General features: G+C 38.1%; 1 protein-coding gene across 1 annotated transcript in view; it reads left to right on the plus strand.

The window, feature by feature from the left end:
- The first annotated feature begins 850 nt into the window (after positions 1–850).
- The window catches only part of plekhg5b (pleckstrin homology domain containing, family G (with RhoGef domain) member 5b), a 64,182-nt gene continuing 45,195 nt past the window's right edge, over positions 851–19,837 (plus strand). Inside the window, exons 1-2 of the mRNA XM_087781211.1 lie at positions 851–1,332; positions 18,674–18,744. Coding sequence (XP_087637337.1) covers positions 1,251–1,332; positions 18,674–18,744 — 153 coding nt within the window. The 5' untranslated portion in view covers positions 851–1,250. The remainder of the gene's footprint in view (positions 1,333–18,673; positions 18,745–19,837) is intronic.

Genomic DNA, 19,837 nt, shown 5'->3' on the forward strand with positions numbered 1-19,837 from the left:
TAGTTTTATATGAATATATATTAAACTATATCATAGTATATTGTGTAATGTAGATAATAGAAGGTGAGAAATGTATCTTTGCTATTTTGCTATGAGTGATTATATAAGGTAAGGTAAGGTAAACCTTTATTGAAATTGTTTTTTTGTTTTTTTTTCCAATAGCCAGCAATATATTCTAAGAAATATTCGATTAAGGATAATTAAAATGTATGTTTACTTTCTATTCCTTTTTCGTTATGTTTTATGTTTGGCTTTGTTTTAATTTCTGTCTTTTTATACAGAGAGGAAATTGTTTTTCCAAACAGCAATACAGACCATAATTGATAAAAATAAGAACAAGAACAAAGTTTCTACAAAAAAGAAAGCACAAGATGACACAATCTAAGTCTAAGATAAATAACAAAGACAAAGAATACAAAGACTAACATGGTAAATAGAATGTCATGATATTTTATACTTTCCCAACATATATACAAATACATACATATTTTATACAGTTTAGAAATAAATTAATTCCGAATACGCTTAATCGTAAAGTAATGACAATGACAAACGTATATTAAAACAAACAATAAAATAAAAAGGACAAGTTTACACTAGTGGAAGTAATGAGGGTCAAATTTCGTGTACATCACGACAGAAATTCAAAAACCTCTTGACCCAGATATTTATAATTAATTAAATTTTTATTAGCCACACTAGGATAGTTAATTATTATAAGGTAAATGTTTAAAAAAAACGTGAATAAATAAATATTGTTAATCGTCTGTTGACGTACGTGTCTCTTTGGCGCCCCCAGTGGACGCTCCACGCACTGCAGGAGTTGAAAGAAACCGCTGGTCTTTGTGGCTTCAGCTCGAGGGAGTGAATGAATGGAGTCGAGCTGAAGCTGGACCCGCTCAGAACCGAACCCACCGCGACCAGGATGACTCCAACTTCTGCGGCCCGTTGCCTCAAGTACGGAGGATGAACTCGGACGCGGTTCGGTACATTTCGGGAGGATATTAATTCGCGCTAAAACCCCCGAAACTCAACATCAAAAGACGCCGCCGTCCGAGCTCCCGTTACCACAAGTTCTGAAGGTCCAGACTTGCGGGTTCTGGAGAGAAGACCCGGTACCGTGACCGGATTTCAAACCGGCAGCTCGTCGAACTTCGAGAGATGATCAGGATTATCGAGTTGAAGAAGACTTGCTGAAGAACTACTGTGACCCGGTTCTGGTGGAGGTTCTGGACTCATCGTAGGCTTCAATGGTTCCGAACAAGTGGAGCATGAACTCGGTGCTGCACAAGTCACCGCCGAAGAGTTGGCTGGGACTGAAACTCAGGATCAGTAAGTTCTCAACTTTCATTTATTTAACATTAATTTAGTTTTGTTTCTCAAACACAGTCAGTTAAACAAACGAATAAACGGTTATTAATGTATTTAGTTTTATATTCAATGTTTCTTAAAGAAAAAATGTAAAAGTAATATAAATAAACGTGTGTTTTTACTAGTTCAATGACTTAAAATGAAAATGAATAAGAAGACGAGCGAAAAATAGAAATTCAATTTATTTTTATGGTTTTGCCAAATTATATTTATTATCTTCAATACATGACAGTTAGTCAATAATCATATAAAGTATCTAAGAAATATATACCAGGATCTTCAACGTATTTTACTTGAACACAATTTTAAATACAAATTTTGAGACAAATGTAAACCGCAGTCAATTTTAAGGTGTTTTTCCCCCCGCAGTGATAAGTACCTGTCAAAACAGTGGACCAGCAGTAACACTATTAAGACGACAACAAAGTTGATCTATTTACGGTGTTTTTGGTGTTTTGATTTAGCGTCCATCTTAAAATACAAACAAAAACAAAGCGTCAGCTTTCTTTCCTGATCAACTTCTCATCGATGAAGTTCCTGCAAGTGTAACATTTTCTTTTTGACTCTGAAAAATGTGGCGTTTTTTTGTCTTTGTAAACAACATAACTTGTTTATTTTTGTTTGTTAGCTTTAGCATAAACGGCTAACATCTTGCGAACACAACGAGCCGTTTTGTTGTGTATTATTTCCGGCACGTTTGTCATAAATGTTTCATAATATTACTTCTTAAGTTTAAATACTTAAATATTTAAGTAATTTAGCCGCTTTAAAATAACTTTTTAACCGCCAAAAATGTACTGTTTTTCGAGGGACTTTTTAGCAACAAAGTGAAATTTAAATGCAGCGTAGAAGAAGAAAAAAGACGTCCGTAAAAATATATATTTAGAAAATATAATCACGTGGTTTTGGTTTGTAGTATCGGCTTTGACAGCTCCACCATTAGCATTGATGGAATGAGCCGGAGGCTGTCATTGGCTCCAGCTATTACTGAGGTCCAGGATGTAATTAGTATAACTTTAAATTAAATAATTCTAAATGTGTGTTCATCAAGGTGCATCTTTTTTAGCCTTTAAAGCCCAATAATAAGCATTTATTGTGACTTACTAAAAATAAAACGACATGTAAACAAGTGATATCGGAGACATCTTGAGGTATATTTTGGTAACCAGCTGAGTCGGCGACTGGTTAACCGGTTCATGCGTTTGGGTGAAGGTAGAGTTCACAAGTAATTGGTTGAGTCTGGATCCTGTCACTGACTTAAGCCGGTCTTAAACACGCCGGGCCTAATCCTGGACCAGATGTCTGGTCTGTCCGTCACCAAAAAAAACAAGACAAACTGAGAAGTCGACGACTGGTGACGCTTCCGATGCGAGGCTGAGCGACAGCAGGTTTGTCCAGGTCGTCCTTGACTTGATTTATGATCCGGAGGTTGAAGTTGTTTTTCTGTTTTTGGAGAAGGTTGTCGAGCCTCACAGGAGGTTTGAAACCTACCCAGGAAGGTTCTCCTGGACTATTGTATCAGTTTGTTTTCATGTCTTAACAAAAAGGATCTGTCTCGCCTGCACTTCATACAAAACTCTGCAGCAAGAATTCTGACCCGCTCTAGTAGAAGAACTCACATTTCTCCGATCCTTAAATCTCTTCACTGGCTGCCAGTTTCTTTCAGGATCAACTTCAAAATTCTGGTTCTTACTTTCCGATCTATTCATGGTCAGACCTTCCATCACTGATCTGATCCAGACTTACACCCCAGCTCGGGCTCTTAGGTCTGTGGATCAGAATCTACTGATGGTTCCTGAACAGGCTTTGGATCGATCTTCCTCTGTGTTTGATGATCTACTACTTACTTCTCCAACTACTGGAACGTCAGTTTGACTATTGAAGGTCCAGATCCTTCTAGTCCCACAATATCTTCGAATAAAAAATATATACAATTCTAAGTTTATCGCCACAAAAAACAAGGTCACATCAAGTACTTGTAAAGGTTTTGCGAGTGGCACGGTTGATCGGGGGTGCAGGAGGGGGGACTTCAATGGCACCAACATCAAGTGTCGTAAAAAGCTCCATCGGTCGATGATTGTCAGAAGTTCCTTGAATCAGTTCTGCTGCGCGGCGTCGCTCAACACTCACTTAGAGAAATCTATAAAACCCACTTTGTTCGGCCGGTTCTGCCAAGTGGCGAGAGTTGAGAGCCTGGACTTGTGAGGAGATAATAAAGACCCGATGATGATGGAAAATAAATTTGCTCATAAAAGCTGCGCCGATGTTTGAAGTGAACCCAGAACCTTTTCTGTTTCCAGTTGTTCCTTCCCTGGGATGGTTCTCTTGAAAAGAGGAAAATTTACAACGTATCGCGAACAAGTATATATGTGTAGTATTGTCCAGTACTTGACTCTGGTGTTGCAAAATTTAAAGAGTCTACTGACTCCTTTAAGAAACATCTTAAGACGTTTCTATTTGTTCAGGCTTTTCCTTGATTTTATTGAACTCCTGTGTTGTTCTCAGTATTATCTTGATCTTTAAAGTATGTACTTTTTTTTAGAATCCCTAAGGGGAAATTCGGTTTTGAGTATTGTTTTGATTGTTTAAGCGCTTTGTGACCCTGGTCTCGAAAAGCGCTATATAAATAAATATTACTTACTTACTTACTTACTTACTCTTGACGAAGTCGTAACTGATTTCATTTGTTTTCAAACCAAAATATGTCCAAACATCAGCTTTAAAAGATGCTGGAGTCACTGTATCCTCTCGTCCTCAGTCATCGCCAGGATCTCGGAGGGTTTTTATTGTTCCTTTAGCAACGGAAGAGGTAATGACTGCTGCCGTCTAGTGGCCAGAAGTTTAATTGTTATTTTAATTGTAAATAAAAAAGTAATTAATAGTAGGAGTTTTTAATCTGCAAAATTCCAGAGATACAATTAGGCAACAACACGATATAAGGTAAGGTAAGGTAAAACTTTATTGATCCCTCATAGTGATACTGTAGTAACAAGTATTTATGTGTAGTATTGTCGAGTACTTAACTCTGGTGTTGCAGTATTTACAGACCACATGACTCTTGACGAAGTCGTAACTGCTTTCATTTATTTTCAAACCAAAATATGTCCAAACATCAGCTTTAAAAGCTGCTGTATCCTCTCGTCCTCAGTCGTCGCAGGGAATTGGTTGTTGTAAATGAGAGGAAATCTATGTACACACTTTCTTGAAATATGAACTATGATAAAAAATATATATATAAAGATTTAAAAGCCAAAATAATGAAAAATATGTATTTTTTTATTCGATAAAGTTCTGTTTAATATTGATTCGTCGCAACATTTATATTTATTTTTATCTTTTTCTTGCACCCCTAATAAAAAGGTCCATTTCACTTACTGGTTTTGTGTTTGGCAAACACATCCTACAGTGACGATGTCAGAAGGAAAATTCTCTCACCAAACCAGAGAATTTCCTCAAAGTTCGGTGACTAACGTGGTAACGATCGTCGAACCCAAATATTCCAGCACAAGTGTATTTACTGCTCGTCTGCTGCAGACAGAGAGACTTTGTGTCACGACATGAGATTTTTATGAGGATTTTAAAGAGAGATTAAAGTTCCGACAAACTGACCAGGACAAGAACGTCCTATTTGAAGCTACGAAAACCTTCACCAGTATGTGTGTGTGTTTGTGTGTGTGTCTGTTTGGGGTTTTGGCTCGACTCGTGACCAATTCATACTTCCTTCGCTGGTTTTCCGTCGTTCCACTTGATGATTTCCTTTTCTAGTTTCCACTATTCTGCTTTTTCCCCCCCGACTGCACGACTGCTGACTTTCTAATTCTGATGACAACTGCTGAGTTGGCATTTATTTGAGTCTCTAAGACTCTTTTTATTCAGAACTTTGTATCCCTTGTCTTTGTTATTTGTCTTTGAGCTATGTTCTCTATCTTGTGACTTAGTGTCAGCTTGTTATTTTTTTTAATTTTTCTTTCTTCTTATTTTTATGAATAATCGTCTGTATTGCTGTGTTCTAATTGGAAAAACAATTTCCCTATCGTTCTATCTATCCTTCTATTGTTCTATCTATCCTTCTATCTATTGTTCTATCTAGCGTTCTATCGTTCTATCTATAGTTAAGGTAAGTTAAGGTAAAACTTTATTGATCCCTCAGGAGGTCTTGTTTGTTTTAATTTGTTTAATTTTAGTTCTATCTATCGTTCTATCTAGCGTTCTATCGTTCTATCTATCGGTCTATCTAGCATTCTATAGTTCTATTTATCGTTCTATCTATCGTTCTATCGTTCTATCTATCGTTCTGTGTATCGTTCTATCTATCGTTCTATCTATCGTTCTATCTATCGTTCTATCTAGCGTTCTATCTATCGTTCTATCGATCTAATGTTTCTCTTTCTTTTAGATCGATATAGTTTTTGTTTCTTCTTTGTCAAATTTGCCAATTTTTTAGTTAAATCGCTTGATTAACTTTCCTGATTATTAGCATTAAGCTAACTCTAAGCTACCCCTGTTGGCTATGGTATGTTTTTAGAATAAAAGCCAAAATGTTGAATTTGTATATTGATATTTGTTTAAGTTAAACCTGGTCGAACGTCGGAGTGACTCGTGTCTATGTGTATTGGAGTTTTTAGACTTGTTTTCTTTGACAAGTCCAAGTTAGAAATCCTGTCAATCTTTGGTATGTTAAACATCTATTTTAAAATATTTCTTTAATACATTTATTTTTCTCTGTCCTATTCAACTTTTTTCCCTCCTTAGGAGGGTTCCTTCTTTCTACTCTATATATTATTATTTTATTAGCTTTTTTGTTTTCAGTTCATCATCTGAGGATTAATTTCCTCGCCACAATCTCCTCACTTCCTGTTTGAAGGAGTTCATAAGTTGAAGCATGAGGTCAGAACGTATATTGTTGTCGTGCAGGTTCACGTTTCTCAGGGTTTTTTGTTTGTTTTTTTTAGGTCACGTTTTCAGTGTCGTCATGTTTATGACCCGACAAAACGTCTGTCAACATGTATGTTTCGAAGAGTCACGATGGTGAAGTCATGAGCAGCCATGTGGTCTCTCTCTCAGAAACTGTACACCCACAATAAGCTCCTCAACTTTGTCTGCTTTTGTGGGACGCGACCTCAGCGCCGCTCTTCGAGTTTCAAATGAGGGGATGTTCAGGAGCCTGAAGGTCAAGTCTTTGTTACTAACTAAGCTACTTTGTTCTTCTTTTTTTACTTGTATTACACTTTATCTACTTGTATAAATACTTACGGTGCGGAGGCTTTTCGTGGATGTGTCATCAGTTTACATCTCAAAACCATTTTTTGTACTGAACATTATTGTGATTTAGGTTTAATTTGTCTTTGTCAAATTTATCAATTTATTTCAGAAAATAAGTCAAGATTAGCTGATGATTAGCTTTAAGCTAATGCTAAGCTAGCTCTTGTTGGTGAAGATATATTTCAGAATGAAAGCTAATCTCAGGTTTTTTATTCTTTGAAAATTAGTTGAAGTTAAGTTAAACCTGGTCAAACATCAGAGTGACTCGTGTCTACCTGTGCATTTGTGTTTTTTATGGTTTTCAGAAGCCGTTTTGTTTGAAAATACTCAAAATTATTCCGCATGCGTGTATTTTATTTGCAGAGGATTGCATGTCTTGTGTCGATTTTATTAAACTGCGTAATAAACACAATGTTTGAAGAGTCTACAACAAATCCACGGATGTTAAAGGCAGATTAATAATCGCATTTAAACTTGATTTACGAAGCGTTGAGTCATCGTTTGAGAACCGTAGCGAGTTTATTGACGAGCAGGACGATCGATGGAAGTCGTATACTTTTTTTTTACGACGAGTCGAGAAAGAGTTTTGAAAACCCCGAACCGTCCTCGCATCCATCTAACCTCCACTTTGGGTGAATGACTGTTTATGACTCTCCAATGATGGTGCTCTGACTCAATAAGTGTTTTCTACTCACGCCCGACGCTCTTGTCGGCTGCCGAGCGCCGCCCTCGCCCGCCGCTCCTGCCACACGGTTTCAATTATGGGATCATTGGCAGCGGCCCGGGTTGAAAAGAGGCAGCGCGTCCTCTGAACCTCGGGAGGTTTTAGGATAAACTTTTAAAATTACACGTCTCATCATAATGCAGCCGGTTCCCCCTGCACGCCCTGTTCTGGAGCCCGACGGGTTTATGTTCGGATCCTCCTGACAAAGACTGACGTCAAGTCTTTTCTATTGTTTTACCGAATGTTATTGATGTATTTATTTGTTTAGTTTCTTTAACAGAAGAGACTTATCTGTTCCTTTTGTTAAAATCCTTACTTAAATTATTTTACTTAAAGTTATTCAATATATTTTAGATAATTTAAAATGATATTTTTTATCAGCTATTTTTAGTATTAAGTATATAACAACTTTGTTTATTACAATCCTTGTTATCAATATAAAGTGTTCGATTTAAATAAATGTTTAAATGAGTTCTTATATTCCATGTAAAATCGAATTATATATTTCTGATTTATTTATGAATCTAAATCATCTCAAACCGTCCATACCTCCTCCAGTCCTGAAGGGGGCGCTGAGTCATCTCCATCTAGTTTACGTGTTTCTATTTAATGAACCAAAATCAAACGTGTGGAAACAAAGTGTAAACTTTTTTCTGCTTAAAAATAATATTTTCACAAAGTATTTTACATTTCATATTGTTTATATAGAAGGTATTTGGTTCTACGCTGTGATAACTACACAATAATTCAGTGCGTTAGAAGTGAGTAACATAAGAAGAGAGTTCGTTTATATTTTTTATAAGCGACGATGAATGTTTTTCTTACAATTCTTATTACAAAATATGGTCAATAATTACTGAAATTTTTACTTAAATACTTAAATTAGTGATGCTTACTCAAAAAAAAAGTGTGCAAAACAAGTCCAAGTATGCGTTGATGATTTCGCTGTTTAAACTCAGTAGCTGTCAACCATGTGTTTTATGGTCGTGTCGTTGTTTAAACCGACAATAGTGTCGTTCTGCCGTGTTTGTGTGCGTCGTTGTCGTGTTTCCTAAGGTGGACGAAAACACAACATCCTGTGAAGCTCCACGTGAACGCCTCACGTTCTGCACTTCCTGCCGAAGACACTTGATAATTATGAGGATAATAAAATGGAGGTTCGTCCTCTCCTTCTGGATCGAGTCCACGGCTGAGGGTTGACGTCGTCTCCGGTGTCTCTGGTTCTCATGCTCGTCCCTGTTAGAAAGAGAAGCTCAAAGCCGCTGCAGATTATTACCACATGTCTGCAGAAACCCAGAGCGGCTCCCAGACTACCCTCTAATTTCTTATCCCAAAATTGGACATGTGGGTCGGAGTGTTCGGCGGCGGCCCTGCCTTCAACCCGACGGAACCGTCTCACAGCAGCTCTTCCTTATTCTCGGTCTGTTACGACCAGACCTTGATAAAAACCGCAGCTGATATTAAATAAAACGGATTTGAATCAGCACTTTTTAAACCCCATGTTAGTATTACTGAATTCATAAAAATGAATATAAAGGAGATTAACGACTACTCATTAGATTGTTATTGTTGGAATCATTGGTGGACATCCAGTCCAGAGGGTGGCGCTGTTTTTTTCAAAATGACTTGAATTTCAACATTTAGGAACTGGATTAAAGAGATATATTAACAGATGGACACGATTATTATAGCATATCAAGAATCAGGTGAAAATATATTACATGTCCGAACATCGGCTTAAAAAATCTGCTGGAGTCGACTGTATCCTCTCGTCCTCAGCCATCGATGGGATATTGCAGGATTTCGTTGTTCCGTTAGCTACCCAATTTCCCCGGAGGAGATATCCAGAGGGATTAATAAAGTCTTTCCATCTATCCATTTAGCTGTGGAGGACGTAATGACTGCTGCCATCTAGAGGCCAGAATTGTAATTGCAACACAAACATGAACAATTGCAGTAAATACTAGCATTTTAATTGTAAATTTTAAAAAATGTAATTGTTTTATTTAATTCTCATTTTTTTTAAAGTATTATCCATCAAATACTACGGTAAACAATAAGAGGAAAATGTATACAGTGCTGTCAAGTATCTCGATACAGTATCTTGAAAAAAATAAACACCATATATCGCAGTATGGATATTTTATAACAGCCCTGGTATTTCCAAAACAGTTAAGTTTCTTTTTTCGAATTTTAGCATATTAGTGTAAAGAAGTTAAACTTAAACTTAAATAGTATTATTCTAATCTATGCTTTTGTAAACAGACAAAATAATAATCTGTATTTTAAACTAAATCTAGTAGCTAATTATCAACTTAAAATATTCTCGTGGATGTATGTAGTTTTGGCAACATTTGATCGATGAATCCTCAACTTAATATCCACTGAAAACAAATGCAACACTTGATAATCAACAGTTTTTGTGTCTTTGGACGACAGACTCATGAGGTCACGACCTCTTGAGTTTACGTTGTGTTAGTGAAGACGTTTCTAATGTCATTCATTCGTCCACAAAAGTCGTCGGTGGCCGTCGACCTCCTCCACGGAGCCGGCCATAGAGCGTCTCCGTTCATTAAAACCCATAAATCTATTTGGATGAAGTGGGCGAGATGAACACAGAGACATGTCAGTACAGTTCATGGGTCGTATAAAGCGAGTTTCTGGTCGTAGGAGGCTCTAAATGAGATCTTTGTGCGGCTCAGACCCAAAGCCAGCGGCCCCGGGGCCGGCGGTCCCAGCATGCAGCTCACCTCCACATGAATACGGCGCTTTATGCGTCGCCAGTGGGACGAGATCCCACACGGGGGTCTTGGACCAGTCGTGGCCAGTTTAAAGAACCGAAAACTTACTTTAGGAGATCGTGTTGCGACACCTTTTAAGTCGCCTGTAATTAAGATGCTAATGGTTCCGCTGGAGGGATTAGACGAGGCCGACATTTGGTGCTGGACTGGACTCTGCGGGAGGCTTTTAATGGACGATTAGGAGAATCTACAGAGGGCCAGCCTTTGACTCGCGGGGATCAGCTCTTGGCAGCAAGACCGGTCGACACCGCGGGCGTGATGGACGGAACCTCAGGGTCCTTGAGGACCATAAATTAGAGGATATTTTCGCACGATAATGCATCCGTTCGTGGAGGTGGGAACCTGATCGAGGACCCGCGATGTTCTGGAGGAAGAGGGGCATGTACGAGCTGGAGGCTCTGACGCCGCCCCCCCCTCACCCCGGACTTGAACGCTACTCGTCCTTGGAGGGCATCCACAAGCTCTTCGGTAAGAACCCGTCACTTCGTCACTTGCACCGGTTCTCAAAGTCGCTCTTCGGCGGTTGATGTTTTAGTAAAGATGCCAGAGGTACTCGCCTACCATAGTAGTGAGAAAATATCGGTACACGGGTATATTGCAGTGTTTTCTTTCACGATACTGTAACAAGTATCTTTTTTTATTCTAAATTCCTTTTGTTTTGGTTTCAAATTATATTTTAATCATTGTTCTTTTATGTTTTATTAAAGTGTGAATGAAATCTAATGTTACGATAAGTCTGTAAATTCCAAGAAAATATCTATGAAGTCGTTGACGACGAACCCTTGCCTACCAAGGTATTGGGTACCCACCAAGTATTAGTAGATTTTTTCTTTTTTTTTAATAGAGATTTTTATTCTATAAATTTGTAAAAATCAGAGATAAGAAAAAACGACTTAAACATTTATATTACTGCTTTGTGAACACCTTGTTTACGCTAATACAATATGCAAATTCAACAACTGTTAACTTTGGAAGTAAACATCCATATGGTGATATATCTTTTTTTTTCATGATACTGTATTGATATTAAACCGCCCTGTATCCATTTGTTCCTCTTTCATGGCTTCAAATCATATTTTATCTTTCACTATAGTTATTAAATGGTTAACAGTATTTTTGTTTTTAATAAAATAATTACAATTTTTATTTACAAGTCAATATGAAACTCGTTGGAATGGAAAAAATGAGATCCTGGTGATGACTGAGGACGAGAGGATACAGTCGACTCCAGCAGCTTTTAAAGTTTGGACATATTTTGGTTTGAAAACAAATGAAAGCAGTTACGACTTCGTCAAGATACTGTACATGTGGTCTGTAAATACTACAACACCAGAGTCAAGTACTCGACAATACTACACATATATACTTGTTACTATAGTATCACTATTTATCGTATCGTTGACCCTTATTTTATCGCCAGATTCTTGCCCTTTAAAAACTTCTAGTTTTCTTTTTACACAATTTGAAAACATGGTGGGTATGTCACAATTTCCGGAGAGAAATAATTGAAATCCTGGCGATGACTGAGGACGAGAGGATACAGTGACTCCAGCAGCTTTTAAAGCTGATCTTTGGAGATATTTTATTTCCAAAACAAATGAAAGCAGTTACGACTTCGTCAAGAGTCATGTGGTCTGTAAATTCACCAGAGTCAAGTACTGGACAATACTACAAATAATACTATAATATATCTAGTTTTCTTCGTGTCACTCTTTGCGTGAGGTTTGTACCGACAGCATTCACTCGGTGAGACTTGAGACCGTGACCTGGTTTCTTCTTCTGTGCTCAACCCGGGCCCGGACCGACCCGTCGGGTAAAATCAGACATGACTTCACTTCACACTGTTATTCTTCTAACAAGCACATCATCCGGTCGACTTCCATTCTCAGCTCCGGGTTTTCAGCACCTTCTTCTCCTCTCGCTGGAAAGTTCTCTCCACCTGACCTGCACATCGAGTCTCAAGCTGATTCGCTTCCCTTTTTTTTTTTTTTCTTCCTAAGTTGGCACTTTCTGCCGCCACATTTGTGCCATTAGTGAAGGGAAGCGATAACGCCCGGCTGTGCAGGAATGCTCCTGGTCCTCCTGGCCAGCCAGCTGCTCGGAAATCCAGCTACTTTTCTGGTCAAGCTTCAGGAGCGTCTGGCTCAGTCCCGGGGAAGAGGAATTCACTTTGATCCTCACCTTTTCTGTCTGTAATTAAGCCCTCGTAGCACTTCCCGACTCGCCCGGGTAACTCAGCTACGAAGCTTCTCCTGCGAGCTTACTTAGCTCCGTCTGGATTTAGTTTAAGTAAAAAACAAAGACTTTTATCACATCAAGAACTTAAAAAAACAAACTAGATTCATGTAGTATATCAAGATATTCTCAGCCCACAAACACATTAACAAGAGCAGTTTGGTTAAATCAGAGAGTAGGGAAGTGTATGAACAAGGTGGCAACGATGAGGTTTAATGCTATACTGTAGGAATTGTAGTATTTGTAGTATTGTCGAGTACTTGACTTTGGTGTCTAAGAATTTACGGACCACATGACTCTTGATGAAGTCGTAACTGCTTTCATTTGTTTTCAAACCAAAATATGTCCAAACATCAGCTTTAAAAGCTGCTGGAGTCACTGTATCCTCTCGTCCTCAGTCAATACCAGGATCTCCCAGTATTTCGTTGTTAATTTATCTGCAGAGGACGTAATGACATCTTGTAAACACTAGGGGTGTGTATTGCGATACAAGGTCTTACAATACGATATATCGTGATACTGTAGTAACAAGAATATATGTGTAGTATTGTCCAGTACTTGACTCTGGTGTTGTAGAATTTACAGACCACATGACTCTTGATGAAGTCGTAACTGCTTTAATTTGTTTTCAAACCAAAATATGTCCAAACATCAGCTTTAAAAGCTGCTATAGTCACTGTATCCTCTCGTCCTCAGCCCTCTCAGGATTTTATTGTTCTTTTAGCTGTGGAGGAAGTAACTGCTGCCACCTATCAGCCGAAACGCCTGAAACACAAAGATTAACACAGTTATTTTTATTTTATCTTAATTGAACTATAAACCATAAAAGAACTATGTTAACGGAAAAAAAATAAATAATCATAACAGTAATGTCTATATTTATATATATTTTGTATTTTCCAGTCCACTGTATCCTCTCGTCCTCAGTCATCGCTAGAATTTCGTGTGATTTTATTGTTATTTTTAGCTGCGAAGCAAGTTATGACTGATGCCATTGAGTGGCAGGCACTTTGGTTGAAAAAAAAAAAATGAATGCCTGGAATATTTGTATTGGGATGTATCCTCTCATCCTCAGTCATCGAAATTGTATTGTTCCTTTGACTGCGAGGGTTGTTTTAAAGTTTATATGCAACAAAACATGATATTCAACATCCTCTTTTACACTGGAACTTTTGTCCTTGCTTTATTTTCAGGAAAAAAATGGATATTTAATTGTATGCATTTTTTCTTACTCTCCTATTTGAGAATATTTAGGACAACACGAGTCACTGCGTAAGATGTTTTAAACTTGCAGATACTAGTACAGTGTCTTCAGTTCTATCATATATGTTCAATGATGCATTCACTTCAAAACCGGTTCCTGAAAGATACTTTTTTTTTTTTAAATACCAATTTTATAAGAAAAACAAAAGCTGTTTTGTTACAGAAAATATAACGTATTAACTAATAATTTCCAAACAAGTGAGAAATCATTCTTTGGAAAAATCCACACATTATCAAGTTTCGATGTCTTGGTACTGAAACTTGGCACCGAAAAGCGAAGCATGTTCAGTACTCGGTGCTACCGAAGTACTGTGGTCGGTACGTTCGAGTCTCCTCAGACATTTCTCACATCGCAGCCGTTTGCCAAACATCTTGAACGACGTTATGAATCTTTGTTGTGGGGATTAAGTCGAAGACCCGCGAGTGCGTAACGTCTCGCTGGTACTTTCTGGCATTCCTCGGGTCCGACTTAACCTCCACACTTCCAGTAACCGGGACCGGTACCTGAAGCCCATTTAAGAGCGCGGGTTACGTAAGAGTGGACTGTACGTCGACACAAATATTCCAGACTCGCGATAATCCTCCTCGTGCTGGCTCTTAGCCGCGGTGGCCCGGTGGCCTTGTGACCGGTCCCGCTCCAGTCGCCTCAGATATTCACTCTGAGGGGGAAAATAGTTCATTAAAAGTTCAACTCGAAGTTTTTTCCCGAACCTCCTGCACCTGTTGTTGTGTGGTTTTCGTGGCTTGAGATGCTCAGATGTGGTTGTGGAGGTTCAGGATAAAGGGGGGTTTAAGAGGGGGTGCTCATGTGAGTCTGAACCACAGCGGGGGTGAAACAACATCCAAGAGGAGGCAGGGGATCTCACACCGCCACTGAGCCCACTTGTTATCGGAGGCAGATGTTTGTCGCCCGCCAGGCTCCGTCACCTGCAGGTCACCATGGATTCTTCGTACGAGTTTTTCTTAAGAGTAAAACTTGTCCTGTGGGTACATTTGTGACTCGATTATACCAGAGTTTCAGAGTAAATCACATCATTTCTGTCCACTGGAAATTGAAATGCATGATCAGGAATTCTAAACCATATGAAAGTGGTGTTTTTATAAGACAAAAAGAACGCAAGAAAATTAAATTTAGTTTAGTTAGTTTAATATAGTATCATTGCTTTAACATACTTGAGTCATTTCTTGTCCGATCACGACACATTTCGAAGAATGACGCGGGAGATGCTAATGGTAAAAACTGGACTAGTGAGTTTTTAACTTGTATAATATTTGAGCTACTGAGCTATTACTTAGTTGAACCATTCCCTGTAACCAGACACTTGATGAGGGACTGGACTGGCTTTTCTTTAATGATAAAGGCAAAAAATGGCTAAAAAAAAATGTATTACCCTTGTAGCACCTGTGAGAGGGAAGCTGACTCAAGTGTCCTTTGTGTGTATAGATAATAAAAAAATAAATATTGACGGAATTTCAGCTTCTTTTGTTAACTGTAAAATATGAAATATCTATTTAATAAGGATATATTTGATTATTTTAGCTCATTTTTTCTGTCATTTTAAAGCCCATAACCTGCCTCAACGTACATATTTGCCTTCCAAATGTATTTTTTTAGCCATCAAACTACGTGTGTACTCCAGTTAATGGAAACATAAAATATGCGAAAACAGTATCAGTAAAATAAATGTTTAAATTGCAATCATGCGAACCACTTCTCTTCTTTTGCAAAGTATTATTCTTTCTCTTTCAGTGTGCGGCGCCAAAGTCAGAGTAAAACTTCGGTGCTGACATGAAAACCTTTTTGTAACACAACATGACAAAAACGTTAGCACTTTTAAAAATTTAAATGTCAGTTTTTGTGAGTAGAATAGTGGTTCTATAGTGGAGTCGATGTGTCTCCCGTGAGACTCGACGGCTGTTTTCACTGATGGTTCTTTAGCTAATGGCTTCTCATAGACAAGCAAGAATCAACACTTATTTCAAACACGATATAAGAGTTTGTTTATCTAAACTCAGGCGGGACGAGGCTCGAGGTTTGGGAAAAAGTCTCCAGACAAACACGGAGAGAGAAGCTTCGCTGAGACGTCACTGAAGCACATTCCTCATGAAGATGTTGCCTGTTGAAATATTTGCTCTTCTTGAAAAGTGTCGCCCAAAAACGCACTTGTGCCCGCGGTGAGAAAAGGAAGATGACGCAGTCTGGGAGCTCGTGAAGGTGGATCTTTAGGGCGACTCAAGATGTTGAGTCCTTATTAGGGCTGTAGGGATACACTCGTCTTACGAGATATATATATATATATATATATATATATATATATATATAATCGCGATATGATTTAGGGAGATTTTAGTTTTGTGATTGTTTCATTTTCTTTTGGTTGATTTAATACTTCTTAATTAATGGACAATATATGTCCAAACATCAGCTTTAAACGCTGCTGCGGTCGACCGTATCCTCTCGTCCTCAGTCATCCCACAGGATTGAATTAATCCTATAGCTGCAGAGGACTTAACGACTGCTGCCGTCCAGCGGCCCAAAGTTTAATTGCAACACAAATATTAACAAATGCCGTTCTGTGTGGAGTTTGTATGTTGTTCTCCCCGTGTTTGCGTGGGTTTACTCCGGGCACTCCGGTTTCCTCCCACAGTCCAAAAACATCCAGAGGTTGATTGAGAACTTTGGGAAAAATTGTCCATAGGTGTGAGTGTGTGTGTGAATGGTTGTCTGTCTTTGTGTGTCCTGCGACAGACTCGCGTCCTGTCCAGGGTGTCCCCTGCCTCTCGCCCTATGATACTGGGATAGGCTCGGGTCTCCCTGCGACCCTGGCAAGGGATAAAGCAGACAATGAATGAATGAAAATGTTAATATATACATGTTATTTGTAAACCACAAAATGATAATAGAAATGAATATCGATTGTTTATTTTCCATTATTTATTTTTGAAATATCAAGCATTAAATGACAATGATATAAATAATTTATGATTTAAACTTCCCGTATAAAAAGTAAACTTTTGATACATTAGTTAAAAAAATATATATATGTGCATCTCTCTCTCTCTGTCTCTCTCTATTTTCTAATATATATTGTGTGTATATATATATAGGAATATTATATACATGAATTGAAAAAACATGGTTTCATTTATTGTTGCATCTAAACTTTGTAACATCCTCCGCAGCCAAAGGAACAATACAATCCTGCAGATGACTGAGGACGAGAGGATACAGTTGAATACAAATATTCCTGTATTATAATAACTCATATTATATATATTATTATATATATAATATATATATGTTACTAATGACCACTTGTCATTAGTTTAAAAATATATATATATATCTTTATATATATTCATTTCGTCTAAATGTGGTTCAGTCACATCTATCTTTTCGGCCTTAGATGTTTTCTTGTGGTTCTTCACTTCACAAGCGTCCGAAGGAAACCTTCGTATTTGTAAAACTCCGTCTCTAACCACAGGAAACGGCGAGAACTCTCCCTCCGGCCGAGTTTCTCCGCCGGCCTGTGTGTGAAGTGAGTCTCTTGACTGCAGCTCTTTGTGTCGTCACGTGTGTATGTGTGTGTGTGTGTGTGTGTGTGTGTGTGTTGCTGCCGGTGCGTCGTTGTGTTTGATTTCGGCCTCATCAGCACTGCTGAGTTCAGGAATTCCTGCTCAGCCTGAGAGACGAGTGGCCTGAAGTCGTCGAGCAAACATCATCCACGCATGATATTTGTTGTTTTTAACTTTAGGATTATTGAGCTGTTTTGAAAGTGTATCCATGTGTGGCTTCATCCTTCGAATGTAACCAGAAATATTGTATATTATGAGATTAAACGGACTTAATAATTCATAATATTCATACGATTTTCATAAAAGTTATCCTTCAAACGTAACCAGAAATATTGTATATTATGAGATTAAACTGACTTAATAATTCATAATATTAATAAAAGTTTATCCTTCAAACATAACCAGAAATATTGTATATTATGAGATTAATCTGACTTAATAATTCATAATATTCATAAGATTTTCATAAAAGTTTATCCTTCAAACGCAACCAGAAATATTGTATATTATAAGATAAAACTGAGTTAATAATTCATAATATTCATAAGATTTTCATAAAAGTTTGCTGCGAAAATAAATGTTCTTAAAAGGTTAATAAATACACGTAAAATACGTAAAATAAAACCTAAAGTGTTACATTTTAATAATAAAAAGGAATAACGTTTTTCCCACAAATATGTGACTTAAAGTAACCGGATTATGTATTTCAACAATAATATATTATACAATCATTTTTTAAACTTTAACGAGATATGAGGAAAATGCAAAATCAAACGTATTAATATATCTTTATCGGAATTATATTCATATAATAATAATGATTTGTGTCGTTAGGATGATGATATTAATGTTTGTGGCTCTAATTCATTCATAACATGATTTATAACTGAATAAAAATCCACTTAAAATAATAAATGAACATTTTAATATAATTTAAAATTAAAATATTTCATAGCAAAAAAGCAACAATTAAAAAGCAGCATTTAAAATGATTGGGAAAATTATTGATTGACAGTTGTCGACTGTCATAAACAACAGGATCAATTCAGAGGATGTTTTCAATGTGTCATGCCCACGTCGTGAGATCATGAGAAGGTACAGATCCAGGAACACGAGCCACGATGGGGGGTCCGTGTTCGGACGTCTTTATCGTGTGTGTACACGACATGTAAACTCTTCCTTTTATCGTCCCTCCATCGTCGCTGCCTCCCAACATTTTTTCCCGGGGGGTTTATTTGACAATCGTGATTTGTTACCGTGAAGAGAGGCGACACTAAAAGTTTCTGTTTCCCTCTGATCTCCGGCCAGAACGTTTACGTCGACGTCAGGAAGTCCTATTTTTTTGGGGTTATTTATGACGTGACGATGTCGCTGTATCGCCCCCTAATGTCAACACGAGCCATGTGAGCCTTAAAGATGTTCCTTTTTTTTTTTGTTGCAGATGAGAAGCCGGTCCACGAGGAGCTGGTGTGTCAACACCCGGAGTGTCCCGAGCATAGGCGAGCGTCCAAGGTGAGACCATCACGTTTAAATGAACAAAATGTTGTTCTGGTCACGCGTGTGGGAGACGTGTTCCCGACTTTGACCTACTTTTGTTGCCGTCACACCTGCAACTCACATATTTTAGTCAAATATATACGTACACGAGCTGGCACCTGAAACACACACCGGCGTAAATTAAACAAATGTTTGCAAACGCGGCGGCTCGGGAGCACCTGCCACGCTTGTGCAGGTGAACACACACACACACACACACACACACACACACACACACACACACACAGAGACACACAAAAAAAATGGACCTCAAACCACTGCATTTACAAAAGACACAAACTGGCGTATGAACACAGGAACAGCAACCAAGATGGACACACACTGGATTAACCAGGATAAGTCGCACACATACACACACTAGAAAGGTGATACATGAAGGACACACAAGTTAGGAACAACAAAAATGGACAAAAATCTTCAAGGATAGACGAACCAGACGAAGGCCGTAGAAGTATGTGTTGTCAAGAACGTAGCGATACGTATCGTGATACAGGGTCAACGATACGATATATATCGTGATACTGTAGTAACGAGTATATATGTGTAGTATTGTCGAGTACTTGACTCTGGTGTTGTAGTATTTACAGACCACATGACTCTTGACGAAGTCGTAACTGCTTTCAATTGTTTTCAAACCAAAATATGTCCAAACATCAGCTTTAAAAAGCTGCAGGATTCACTGTATCCTCTCGTCCTCAGTCATCGCAAGCATCTCATTGTACCTCAAGTTGCGGAGGACATATTGACTGCCGCCATCTAGTGGCTAAAGTTTAATTGAAAAAGAAAATGCCTGGAATATTTGTCTCGAATGTATCCTCTCGTCCTCAGTTATCAGCAGGATTTTATTGTTCCTTTGACTGCGAGGGTTGTTTTGAAATTTAAATGCAACAAAAAATGTAAAGATTATATTTTTACAGTGGAACTTTTGCCCTTGCTTCATTTTCAACACACACACGCACACACACACACACACACACACAGAGAGTAGATTTAAAGCACCTGTGCTCGCACACAAGTGTCAAGTGTGTTTTGACTCGTCCAAGTTTGA

The sequence above is a fragment of the Callionymus lyra genome, chromosome 19 (assembly GCF_982586985.1).
Source record: "Callionymus lyra chromosome 19, fCalLyr1.hap1.1, whole genome shotgun sequence".
NCBI classification, from domain to species: Eukaryota; Metazoa; Chordata; class Actinopteri; order Syngnathiformes; family Callionymidae; genus Callionymus; species Callionymus lyra.